The sequence below is a fragment of the Hemicordylus capensis genome, chromosome 1, assembly GCF_027244095.1.
Source record: "Hemicordylus capensis ecotype Gifberg chromosome 1, rHemCap1.1.pri, whole genome shotgun sequence".
In the NCBI taxonomy this organism is placed as follows: domain Eukaryota; kingdom Metazoa; phylum Chordata; class Lepidosauria; order Squamata; family Cordylidae; genus Hemicordylus; species Hemicordylus capensis.
Window position 1 is genome coordinate 455,064,788 of NC_069657.1, and position 12,711 is coordinate 455,077,498.

The 12,711-nt window shown below is 48.3% G+C and overlaps 1 protein-coding gene across 4 annotated transcripts in view; it reads right to left on the minus strand.

The window, feature by feature from the left end:
* The window catches only part of LOC128324670 (L-gulonolactone oxidase), a 96,875-nt gene that overhangs the window by 4,052 nt on the left and 80,112 nt on the right, over positions 1 to 12,711 (minus strand). For all 4 annotated transcript variants that reach the window (XM_053249483.1, XM_053249490.1, XM_053249497.1 and 1 more), the window contains 4 exons: positions 12,333 to 12,440; positions 9,444 to 9,520; positions 2,638 to 2,787; positions 448 to 612 (listed from right to left, as the gene is read on the minus strand). In XM_053249483.1, coding sequence (XP_053105458.1) covers positions 448 to 612; positions 2,638 to 2,787; positions 9,444 to 9,520; positions 12,333 to 12,440 — 500 coding nt within the window. The remainder of the gene's footprint in view (positions 1 to 447; positions 613 to 2,637; positions 2,788 to 9,443; positions 9,521 to 12,332; positions 12,441 to 12,711) is intronic.

Genomic DNA, 12,711 nt, shown 5'->3' on the forward strand with positions numbered 1-12,711 from the left:
TCCCGAAGGCAGGGAAAGACGGGGCAGTGGCAGGCAAGCTGGCTTTCAGGGAACTGGGTCTTCTTGCAGCAGGAGCCAGCAGCAAAACCCACAGCTCTCAGGAAAGCAGCGCAGTCTGAAAGCCCCTCCTCTCAAGCAAGGCTTCCCAAATTGGGTCCCCAGGGGCTTTGGCCATCGAGGCTGGGTATGAGGGGAGTTGGAATCCCACACCATCAGGGGACCCAGCCCTGGAGACCCCTGCTCGAGGGGGCTGGTGCCACCAGGGCCTGGAGACACACACCCCCCCCGAAAGCATGCTGCAATTTGAATTCTGGAATAGAGACAGGGAAAGAGCTTGACCCACACCAGCCAATCTCCCATTTCCAGGCAACCCTGGCTGGGCCCCACTCTTGTTCTGCTGGGTGCAGGTTCCAACCGGTCGGCCTTGATCCTGCTGTCCCTCCTCACCTGTACATGATGATGTTCATGTAGCAGCTGTCCCTCTGGAAGCAGGGGCTCAGCAGGATGTCGTCCCCCCGGGTGAAGCGCACCTCCACCGGGTAGTGGGCTACCACTTTGGGGTTGCTCTCCAGGATCCCCTTCAGCTCCAGAAGGGCCTCCTTGGTTTTCTCACTGCAAGGGGACAACGGGAAGGATATTCAGGAATATTCCTCCTCCCCATTTCCGTTGCTCCCTGAAACGGAACCTGCCACCACTGAGCCTAAGCAGGCCATGAAACCGGCAGGCTTTGTCGTGCGGCTGGCAGGTTGTATTGCATGGCAGAGCAATGCCGGAGCTGTATATATTTGCAAGCTTGATTGTTGTATTGGCATTTCCTCACTCCTGAGCAACTGCCGCCAGTCACCATCTATTTGAGCTCTGAGGGCAGCGTGTCTAGTTCAGGAGGTCTGTTTCGAGTCTCAGCACTTTTTTTTAAAAAGGGTAATTCTCTGTTCCTAGAATTGATACTAACTTAGTTTAATTTACTTGGATGTAAATTGGGATCCCTCTCCTGGTCAGTCACTGACAGCTCAGATCCCATCAGTGTATTTGTGAAGTTGGTCCTTTTTGCCCCAGTTTGCATCACTTTACACTTGCTACCACTGAACTGCATTTGCCATTTTGTTGCCCACTCTCCCAGTTTGGAGAGATCTTTTTGGAGCTCCTCACAATCTCTTTTGGATTTCACTACCCTGAATAATTTGCAAATTGCTCACTGCTTACCCCAACTTCTAGATCATTTATGAACAAGTTAAAGAGCACTGGTCCCAGTGCAGATCCCTGGGGGACCCTGCTTCCTACATCCCTCCATTTAGAGAACTGCCCATTTATAGCTACCCTCTGTTTCCCCTCCTTCAACCAGTTACCAATCCACACATGAACCTCCCCTTATCCCATGACTGCTAAGTTTTCTCAAGTATCTTTGATGAGGAACGTTGTCGAAATATTTTTGCAAGTCCAGGTATACTATGCCAACTGGACCACCTTTATGCACATGCCTGTTGACACTCTCAAAGAATTCCAAAATGCTGTGTTGAGGCAATATTTACCTTTGCGGAAGCCATGCTGGTTCTGGTGTCTCATTCCACAAACATTTCAGATAGCAATGCTGGTGCAAAGGAGTCTATGCCGACACGAGCATTTCCCTTGGTGAAAGAGCCTGCTCTGTTTTAGACTGCCCAAGCAAGAGCCTTCTGCATGCATCCTGGAGGAGGAAGGCCTGATGCTCTGTTCTGCCCCCGTCAGCTCAGGGGTTCAAACTCCTGCAATGTGCAATCTGTGTCTCTAGCTCTATGGCTTCCCAGGTCCCAGCTGGGAAACACACCTGGAGCACTCTCATGGATGCTAGAGGGTCCTGCTTCAAGCTCAGACTTTGAACTCCTGCTAGACCTTGGCTAAGGGGCATGGATTAAGCACTCAGAAGGCCTCTTCCACTACTCAGGCTTCCAGCCACTGTGGAAACCACCTCTCAAGGGAGCTCTCCCAGGTCCTGCAGCCTGCTATGTGCTCTTATTTGCTGCCCAATGACTCCTTGCTTTAGGGCAGTTTCCTACAAGATGTGCTCAATGGGCCACATGTTCACAGTGTGAACTAAAGACGGAATTCCCCCTCATGTAACACTAGAACTAGGGGCCATCCCATGAAACGGATGGCCAAGAAATTTAGGACCGACAAAAGGAAGAACTTTTTTGCACAATGCATAATCAGCCTATGGAATTATCTGCTACAAGATGTGGTGACAGCCAACAGCCTGGGTGGCTTTAAGAGGGGCTTAGATAAATGCATGGAGGAGGGGTCTATCAATGGCTACTAGTCTGAAAGCTATAGGCCACCTCCAGCCTCAGGAGCAAGATGCCTCTCAATACCAGTTGCAGGGGAGCAACCACAGCAGGAAAGAGGGCATGCCCTCACCTCTTGCCTGTGGGCTTCCCAGAGGCATCTGGGAAGAAGATGTGTGAAACACCACTGTGTGAAACAGGATGCTGGACTAGATAGGCCTTGGGCCTAATAACAAAGAGGACTAATGATAAAGTTAGAAATATACAAATGTGGGAGTCAGGGATCTGAATGTCAAATGTCAATCCTCCTCCTGATAAGTCTGGAAACAGGGCTCCTCTCTCCCATTCACCTTACAGGGGGATGACCCAATCCACTTACATGGGGATGGCCCAATCCTGCACATGCTGCTTGAAACGGCACTCGTAGTTGAAGATTTTGTAGCTCAAGTTGCTATTTTCCACGTTGCTGGTGAAGAGGAGCCAGAAGAAGAAGCGGTTGATCCAGGGAACCAGGAAGGGCAGGAACGTGCTGCAGGAGAGGGAAGAAAGAGTAGGCGGGAAGGTGGGCGCGGGGAGACCGGAGATCGGCAGCGGGGCTTCCAAAGAGCAGTGGCTCACATCCAGATGAATGCACACAGGCTGCCCTAATGCAAGGATGTTGCGCTAGCTTCTTCTGCTAAGTGCAGAGCTTGTGTTCCAGCCTAGCATTGCGTTCATGCAAATGCCCCGGTGGGCCGGAACCAACCATGGCTTGATGTGCAGGGGCGCCAAGTTCAGCACATTAATTATTATACTAAAACAAATTATGAAACATGACAAATATGAATATGATGAATATTTATATACCGGTTTTCAACCAAAGTTCCCCAAGCGGTTAACATAGATATCAATCAATCAACCAACCAACGAACCAACCAACCAATCAAATGGCTCCCTGTCCCCAAAGGGCTCACAATCTAAAAAAGAACCACAAGACAGACACCAGCAACAGCCACTGGAGGGATGCTGTGCTGGGGTGGATAGGGCCAGTTGCTCTCCCCCTGCTAAATAAAGAGAATCACTGCATTTAAAAAGTGCCTCTTTGCTCAGTTAGCCGGGCGCAGTTAAAGATATTCATGCAAGTGAGGGGGCAGAGAAAGGGGAAAGAGCGATGCTGCCAGTGGGCTCAGGCCCAGGGGCAGGGGAGATCTGGCCACGAGTGGCCCATTGCATTGAGCTGCTCTCCAAGAGCTCTTATGGCTCCCACGGTTGCTGCAGGACTGCGCTTGAGCAGCGAGAGAGGGCTGCTGCCTGGATGCAAGCCATTATGGCCCCCACTGTGGCCTTCCAGAGACTGGGCTGCAATGGGAAATTGCTTCTGAGCACAGGCACAGCTTCCAGAAGGGTAGCCATATCGTTGCAACAAGAAACAGAGTCTTGAGAAACCTTAAAGACTAACCCGTTTATTGTAGCAGAAGCTTTTAGGGACATAGCGTCATAGGAAGCTGCCATATACGGAGTCAGGCCATAGGTCCATCAAGCTCAGTATTGTCTTCACAGACTGGCAGCGGCTTCTCCAAGATTGCAGGCAGGAATCTCTCTCAGCCCCATCTTGGAGATGCTGCCAGGGAGGGAACTTGGAACCTTCTATGCTCTTCCCAGAGCGGCTCCATCCCCTGAGGGGAATATCTTACACTGCTCACACTTCTAGTCTCTTTTGTGGGCTAGAGCCAAGGCACACTAAAGGGAGTGACAGAGAATGGCCACTGAAATGCATCGGTGCCTTCCAAAGGGCTGCAAGAATGCACTGAATAACCAAATGGCCTCAGGACGTGGTCATGGCCCGTTGCTCAGGTGGCTCCAAAAGGAGATCAGACCAGTTCACCAAGGAGGGGAGGTCTGTCGCTGGCTGTTAGTCATGATGGGTCTGGGGAAACCATCACCAGAGGTGGTGCACTTCGAAAGATCAGTTGCCGGGGCTGTGGGGGGACAAGCAGGAGGGGCTCCCTTTTGGGCTTCCTGGAGGCGTCTGGTTGGTCACTGCAGGAAACAGGATGATGGGCAAGGACAGGAAATTTAGGACGAGCCAAAGTAAGTACTTTTTCACACAACACACAATTAATCTATGGAATTCTCTGCCACAAGGTGTGGTGAGAGTGGAAGGCTTTAAAAGGGGCTTAGATAAATTCATGGAGGACAGGTCTATCAATGGCTAGTAGTCTGAGGGCTACAGGCCACCTCCAGCCTCAGAGGCACGATGCCTCTCAATACCAGTTGCAGGGGAGCCACAGCAGGGGAGAGGGCCTGCCCTCACCTCTTGCTTGCGGGCTTCTCAGAAGCATCTGGTGGACCATTGGTGAAACAAGATGCTGGACTAGATGCATCTTGGGCCTGATCAAATAAAGCTGTTCTTATGATGAGATGGACCCCTGGTTTGATGCAGAGCACTCCTCTTACAGTGGTTTGTAGATTTCTCCAACTAAGCAACATGTCAGAGTTTCACCTGCTACCCACAAGATGGCAGCACAGCAGCACAAAACATCATACTACTGAACTGGAGCAGGGTAAACTGTACTGGAGTGGCAGTATGCGGGATAGATGTAAAAATTAAGGGAATTCTGCACATGGTGGCTGACATCCTAACACTGTGCTTGAACAATGAGCAAAGTTTTGCCATTGCAAGAAGATCTGAAGCTGCGCTACATCACAGGGACTCTGGAATGGCGCACTTCTACTCTTGTGTGAATGTTCCCTGCAAAACATATGAGGCATGCCACAGGTTGTGCAGGTTGTGTGCAAGCCGAAACACATTTGCATCAGTGCAATACTAGTCTGGAACGTAAGTGCAAGTAGCTAGCGCAACAGCCTTGCACTGCACAACATCCTTGCACTAGAGCAGATTTAGTCAGGATATTGGCCAGTTTTGGTATGTATCTAGTTTGTTTATTTATTCATCTAATTTGTAGACTGCCCCAAACTTCATCCCTGGGTGGTTTAAAACAACAAGAAAAACAAATAAAGACAAAAATGGAAACTTTAAAACAATTTAAAAACAAAGACAAGTTAAAAAGCTTGGATGAAAAAAATGAGTCTTTAGGGACTTTTAAAAAGTCAGAGATGGGGAGGCTCTAATTTCAGCAGGAAGCACATTCCTAAGTCTTGGGGCAGCAACAGAGAAGACCCATCCCTGGGTAGCCACAAGATGAGCTGATGCCAACTGTAGAAGAACCTCTCTGGGTGATCTCTAGGGGCGGTGGGGCTTCTTCTCTCCGAAGAAGACGGTCTGTTAAATCCCCAGGGCCTAAGCTGTTTAGGGCTTTATAGGTTATTAGCAACACCTTGTATTTTGCCTAGAAATGTATTGGTAGCCAGTGTAGCTTTTTTAGTATAGGAGTAATATGGTCTCTCCGAACTGGAAAATTCCTCAACCAATACAGTAAGAGACTTTTCCTATTGTTGTTTAGGCTGCATGAGAATCCTCATGTGATGGTTTGGTATAATATATGTGGTCAGCTCACAAGAGAGATCCCCATCTCTAAGGGGGTTAGACAGGCTTGCATTTTAGCACCATTGCTTTTCAATTTTTATATTAATTCGTTAGTTTCTCGGTTGAGTAACCAGTATTTTTTTCCACCAAAATTGGCAAATAGGCATATTTCAATCCTTTTATATGCAGACGGTGCAGTATTAGTCTCTGACCCTGTAGGCCTGAGGAGGTCACTTCGTGTTCTGGCAGTGTATTGCAAGTATTGGTGTGAAAACAGGTTCGACATTGAACGTCTTTGATGTCAAACTGGTTTGGTTCAACCATTCAGGTCTGACTTCAGACCAAACCCCATTGGGGGTTCGCGATTTTTTCCCCTTTAATTTTTTTTAAAAAACCACTTACCCCCTTTGGGGGACGCAGAGGCCCACAGCGCAGGCGCGGCAGCCTCCAAAATGGCCACTGCGCCAGAGGGAGAAGGCCTGAACAGGCTGAAGAGCTGGCCGAAGAGCTGGTTAGGGTGGCGAGGAGGCCAGCGGGTAGAGGGGGAACCCCCACGGACACCCCCGCCACCTACAGGAAGTCTTTTTTGAAAGAAAGAAAAATTCGTGAACCCCCTCCAGACCGAACCAAAATGGGGGTGGGGGTTTGAGGGGCTGCCAGACCGAACTGGCCCAGTCCAGTTTGGATTCGGTTTGGACTTGAACCGAACGGGGCCAGCCGGTTCCGTGCACACCCCTAATTGCAAGGAGGAGGAATTGTTAATTAATTATAAGACCAAAATTCTTCCTTCTATGAAACGTGCAAAAGTACATACACGGAAGATAGCTCAGCAATTGATAGAACAAGTCAAGGTATTCAAACACTTGGGTGTAGTTTTTCAAGCCTTGGGGAAGCGGAGAGCCCATTTAAATTGCATCTGTCAATCTGCTTCCAAGTCAGCTTCGGCTGCCCAGGCATTTTATAGCCCCTGAGGGGCCCACTATATACCTGCTTCGCTAAAACGGTTTCAGGCTAAAGTTGGGTCACAACCTCTTTATGGAGCCCAGTTGGGGCCGGTTGGTGTTGTTACCGACACTGAAAAGTTGCAAACAAGATTTTTAAGGAAGATCTTTCAGGCAGCGCGATGTGTCCCCTCATCAGTGTTGCACAGAGAGGCGGGATTTCTTAAAATGGAGACTAAGATTTGGAAATGCACATTTGTGTAATGGTTTAAACTTCACTTTTTCTAAGGTGGCCTAGCTCCACTGATATTAATGGATAATTTTAAGTCAAGCTGGAAAAAACCACTGGAGATTAAGCTGCCTTATATTGGATCTCCAAGAGGATATAGCCAGTTTACCAAGAGATATTTTTCTTGGCAGTAGGTCTCCTCCTCTGCTGTGACCTGCATATTATTTATATTCCGTCACGGTTCCCAAGCTAAGAAGAGCCTTGACATTAGTTAGATTTAGTATTTTACCTACAGCTGTTCCTGAAGGCAAATTGAAGAAGGTTCCTTATGGGGCAAGGGTTTACCCATGTGGAGCTGGGGTTGTTGAATCTTCTGCTCATGTTTTATTGTACCGTCCATATTATAGAGATGCTCAGGCTCAATTAATTTTACCATTGCTGTCAAAATATACAGGGCACTCGGATGCTTTCGATCTGCAAATTTTATTGTCTGATATTAATGATGCCATTTCTTTAAATGTTGCAAAATACTGTTTTCCTGTCTGCAAGCTACAACCTGAGTTAGCTGGATTATTGTTATTTTAAGCCTCTTTAAAAGATGGTTTGTTTGACATCTATTGCTGTTAATACTGTCTGGTCATTGACTGTATTTCAAATAAACTATGGTCTTTCCGAGATGACCCAGAGACTAATCTGACTGCCGCATTCTGTACCAACTTCAGATTCCAGACTATGTACAAAACCAGCCCCACATAGAGCATGTTTAGCAGTCAAGTCTGGAGGTTACCAGCACATGTACCACTGTTCTGAGGTTGTTTATCTCAAGAAACAGACGCAGCTGTCATATCAGCTGAATCTAGTGCAAGCACCTCTGGCTGCCGCCTCAACCTGGGATACCGAGAGGTTTGGATCCAGAAGCACCCCCAGACTGTGTACCTGCTCCTTCTGGGGAAGTGTGACCCCATCCAGAACTGGCAGATCAAAATCGTCTTCTGAGTCCCGACTCTGCACAATAAGTACCTCCATCTTATCTGGATTCAGTCTGTTATCCCTCATCCAGCCTATCACTGCCTCCAGTCAGGCATTTAGGGAGGTTATGATGCTAACATGGAGAAATAGATTTGTGTGTCATCGGCATACTCATAAAACCCTGCACCAAATCCCCTGATGAGCTCTTCCAGCAGTTTCACTTCCAGATTATTCATTCATTCATTCATTCATTCATTCATTCATTCGGCACATTTTTATACCGCCCAGAACGCAAGTCTAGGGGCAGTTTACAACATCATAATAAAAACAACAAATAAAAAAGTTAAAACATTACAACTATTTAAAATTTACAATGTCAAAACTATTTAAAACACAATTAAAACAGTATCTAATTAAAAGCCTGAGTAAACAAATTTGTCTTGACTGCCTTTTAAAAAGTGATAAGAGATGGGGAGGCTCTTATTTCAGCAGGAAGTGTCTTCCAAAGCCTCGGGGCAGCAATGGAGAAGGCCCGTCCCAGAGTAGCCACCAGACAAGCATATTCAGCAGCATTGGAGACAGTTTGGAGCCCTGGGGGACGCCATATAAAACTTCACATTCTGAAGAACAGCAGTCTCCAAGTGACACCATCTGGAATTTGCCCGAAAGGTAGGAGCGGAACCACTGCAAGGCAGTGCCTCCCACCCCCAGCCCCCTCAGACGGTCCAGAACATACTATGGTCGATAATATCAAAAGTTGATTTTGATTGATACTGTGGGAGGGAAGGGAATCCCCTGTCTTCAATTAGTAAGACTCATTAAGAATATCAAGTATTCTGGACAAAGTCCAACATGTTAAGGTCATTCATACAACCATTATACCCAGGGCTGGGGAGGCAGGACACAACCCGCCTTCTCCTACAAGGCGGCTCACCTGCACTCCGCCGTGCTGTGCAACCACATGCTCAGTATGGCAGAGTTATCCTTAGCAGGGATCTGGAGGAGGAAGTCCTCCAGCATCCCACAATGCATTGCATGGGCAGCAGAGAGGCTGTCCACGTCAATGCAGCAGCGCCCAGCTCCCTGGCCGTTCTATAGGTAGCGCTCACTGGTGGAGAGCAAGCTGAGCTACCAGGAGCGGCTACAAACAGCCCCAATCACGTACATGATCGGGGCTGTGAGGTAAGTTGGGGCTTTCCCCCTCTTATGTTTGAGAAGACAAAGTAAAAATTTGGGTAGTCCTGGTTTGGAGCAGCAGGGTAAGAGCGGGTCCTATGGCTCCACACGAGCCCCTCTACCTTGGTTTTCACAGTCCTACCCAGCTTTGGCTGGTCATGAGAATGAGCTTGTTGATTCATATTATGTTCTGAAGCGGCCATGGGAATGGTTTGAGTTCAGTTACTAACTTCAGTGGTCTGGCCGTGAGTGGCACCAGGATGGGAGACCACTTGGGAAGCAGATGCAAGTGGAGTGTAAATACGACACACAACTAAACTTTCCTATCCATACGTGGAAGCAGCTTCTGTTGAAATGCACAGCACTTCCACATACCTATGATGTGAATCCAGGCTGAAACCTACCTGATCCAGAGAAGGAACTCCAGCAGGTAATAGCCAACGGCATAGTCCCAAAACCAGTTAGCTGAGGAAGAGGGAGGCTGTAAAGACACATATTATTATTATCATCATTGTTGTTGTTGTTTACATTTTATATCCCACTTGTCCTCTAAGGAGCCCAGAGCGATGTACTACATACTTAAGTTTCTCCTCACAACAACCCTGTGAAGTAGGTTAGGCTGAGAGAGAAGTGACTGGCTCAGAGTCACCCAGCAAGTCTCATGGCTGAATGGGTAGCTGAACTTGGGTCTCCCCGGTCCTAGTCCAGCACTCTAACCACTACACCATGCTGCAGTGTTCCCTGTAACAGGGACCCCCAGATGTTGTTGACTACAACTCCCATAATCCCCAGCTGCAATGGCCTTTGGGCCACTGAGCATGCCCTTCTGCTTAGGCTGGTATGTTGGTGGTGGCTACCAATATGAAGATTTTACTCTGAAATTAAATCTGATGTTATTCACAGTTCATAAGTCTTGGGTCTGCTGCAAATGGGGTGGTGGGTTCTGCCAGGAGTGTGGCAAAAGGAAGGAGAAGCTACAGTGCTGGAGATGTGACCAGCCATTACTGCTCAGGAAACAGACAGAGACATACAGGCCACATTTGCATGTAACGCAGAACCGCGGGTCCATTGGACCTCTCTCCCAGCCACTCTTCTGTCCGAATTCCGACATAATGGAAAGCAGGCTCTCTGCAGTCTGGGAGACTGCAGTCAGGGAGGGAAAACAGGCTGTGCGGGTTTCCTTCTTGCATGAAGGACAGCCCGCACAGCCAATCACAGCCGGGGAGAGGGAGGAGCTCCCTCCCTCAACTCCAGTTACAGGGAATGCGGCCTACAGTTCCGCATTCGGATGTACTTCAGTCTGTGGTTATCCTCGGGTTGCAGCGGTGAAACTCACTACAACCAGATGGTTCAAACTGGAGTTTGGAGAGTGAAACCTCAGGTCACTCTCCTTGTGGAACTGGAGTTTCACCGAGGTGTCCTGCACTTGGACGAACAGGTATGGCAACCTCTGGCCCCTCAACTCTGGTTTCATGTTATGCGTGAACATGCTCAGAAGGTCTCTCCCTGCTTCCAGTCCTCTCATTAGACTTCAGCTGCCAGGCCAAGGGTTCTCAAACTTGGGTCCCTAAAGGTTATTGGACTACAACCCATCACCCCCAGATGCAGGGGATGGAGGTAGTTGTAGTCCAACAATCTCTGCTGACCCTAGTTTGAGAACCCCTGGCCTAGGGAACAAGATCACCTCCCTGATCTATATTTGCTCCAGTTTAATGCCAGATCACTCTATCACTCATAATTTGATCTTGGATGAAGTAGCTGACTTTGTGCGAGACATGGCGGGCTGGGGTTGGAGGGCCAGTTTGGCCTCAGCTTCTACCAGCCAGTTACTCCAAGAAGGAGCAATCCAGGGCAGGTGGGGCAGATGCCGTCCACAAGGATTCCATCTCCCTCATCAGACACCCCCTGGGCAACTTCACCCCTATCGAGAAGGTGCACTTGGTTCTAGGTCAAGGGAGTGCCCAAGGCGCTCAGCACCAGTCTGCCTTGTGCAGGGGTGGGCTCTCTTTTGCTAGAGGTTTCCAAACACAAGTTAGATAGCCATTCTGTCAGGGATACTTGTAGTAGTTTCCTGCACTGAGCAGTAGGGATGTGCACGGAACCGAGTGGGGGATGTTTGAAGGCGGGGGTGGGGGGATAACTTTAAGGGGAGGGGAGGGTGCACCTGCCCCTCCCTCTGCTCCCCCCGCCCAGCGCTCTGTTAGTAAAGGCTCTATTGGGGCAGCAGGATGCCACCCTGCCGCTCCGTTCCCTCTTTGACTGAAGTGGCCAGAAGTGCCGCCGGTGGGGGGAAAGCAGAGGGAGGGGTACATGCACCCTCCTCTGCCCTGAAAGTTATCCCCCCTCCCCCGCCTTGGAGCCTACAAACTCTCCGGTGTTTGAACCTGTTGGTAGGCCTGTAAAAGGGCCTCCAAACTGGCTCGTGCATATCCCTACTGAGCGGGGGGTGGACTAGAAGACCTCCAAGGGACCTTCCAACTCCAGGCTAGACTACTGCAATACCCTCTATGTAGGGCTGCCTTGGTACATAGTTTGGAAACTTTAGTTAGTTAAAAATGCAGCAGCCAGATTGGTCTCCATGAAAGATTTGGGAAGACCCAATCATGCCTGTTCTTAAACCACTGCACTGGCTTCCAGTATGTTTCTGGGTGAAATCTAAAGTGCTGGTTATCTATGGCTTAGGCCTGGGTTACCTGAATGCCTCTCTCTGCAGGAGCCTGCCGCTCATGGAGATCACCAGGAGAAGTCCGCCTTCGGGTCCCACCAGTTCACTGGTGGCAGCCTGGGATCAGGCTCTCTCAGTTGTTGCCCCTAGCTTGCAGAAAGCACTCCCCGTGAGCATAGGAAGCTTACCATCGTTGGAGGCCTTCAAGAGAGTCCTAAAGACCCACATTTTCCGCCTGGCTTTTAATAATATTTGATTGGTTTCAAATGGTTTTTCCATGAGTTCTATGTTTGTTTTTATTTTATGTTTATGTTACGAATTTTAAATAAGTTATTTTAAATCTTTTTGTATGTTAACAGTCCTGAACCATTCTGGGATGGGTGGGATATAAATGAAACAAACAAACAAACAAAAATAAACTCTAAGACTCAGATTCTGTGATTCATTCATTCATTCCATTTATAAACTGCCACATCCAGAGGCTCTGGGCGGTGTACAACAACTTTAAAAAGACATAAAGACACACAATTCAAAGCACAGTGCTGAAAAAAATATAAAAACAATAAAAACCATTTAAAACCAATTAAAACGCTTAAAAAAATAACAACCACACTTTGATGGTAGGTACCTTGTTGGTGTGATCTTGGTAGATGACGCTGACATTTTCACTGTGAGGGAACCACAGGAAACGGAAATACTCTGATTTCTTCAGGTGACTGTCCAGGTTGTCCAGGACCTGGGAGAAGCAACAGCTAAGAATGAATGGGCTAACAGTTACAGGCAATTAATTCAGACTAGCAAACACGTCAGCTATGATTCAATATTGATGGCTTTGCACTGGAATGAGAAAGAACTTGCCACACTAAAGAACATGGGCAACCTTCCCCCATCCATTATCAGTGACTTACTTATTGTGGACAGAGCTCCAAGAACTGGAACAGTCTATAAGGAAACTGAATTGTCCACAGTAGTTCAGGGAGGAGGAGGAGGAGGAGGTGCCCTATGAT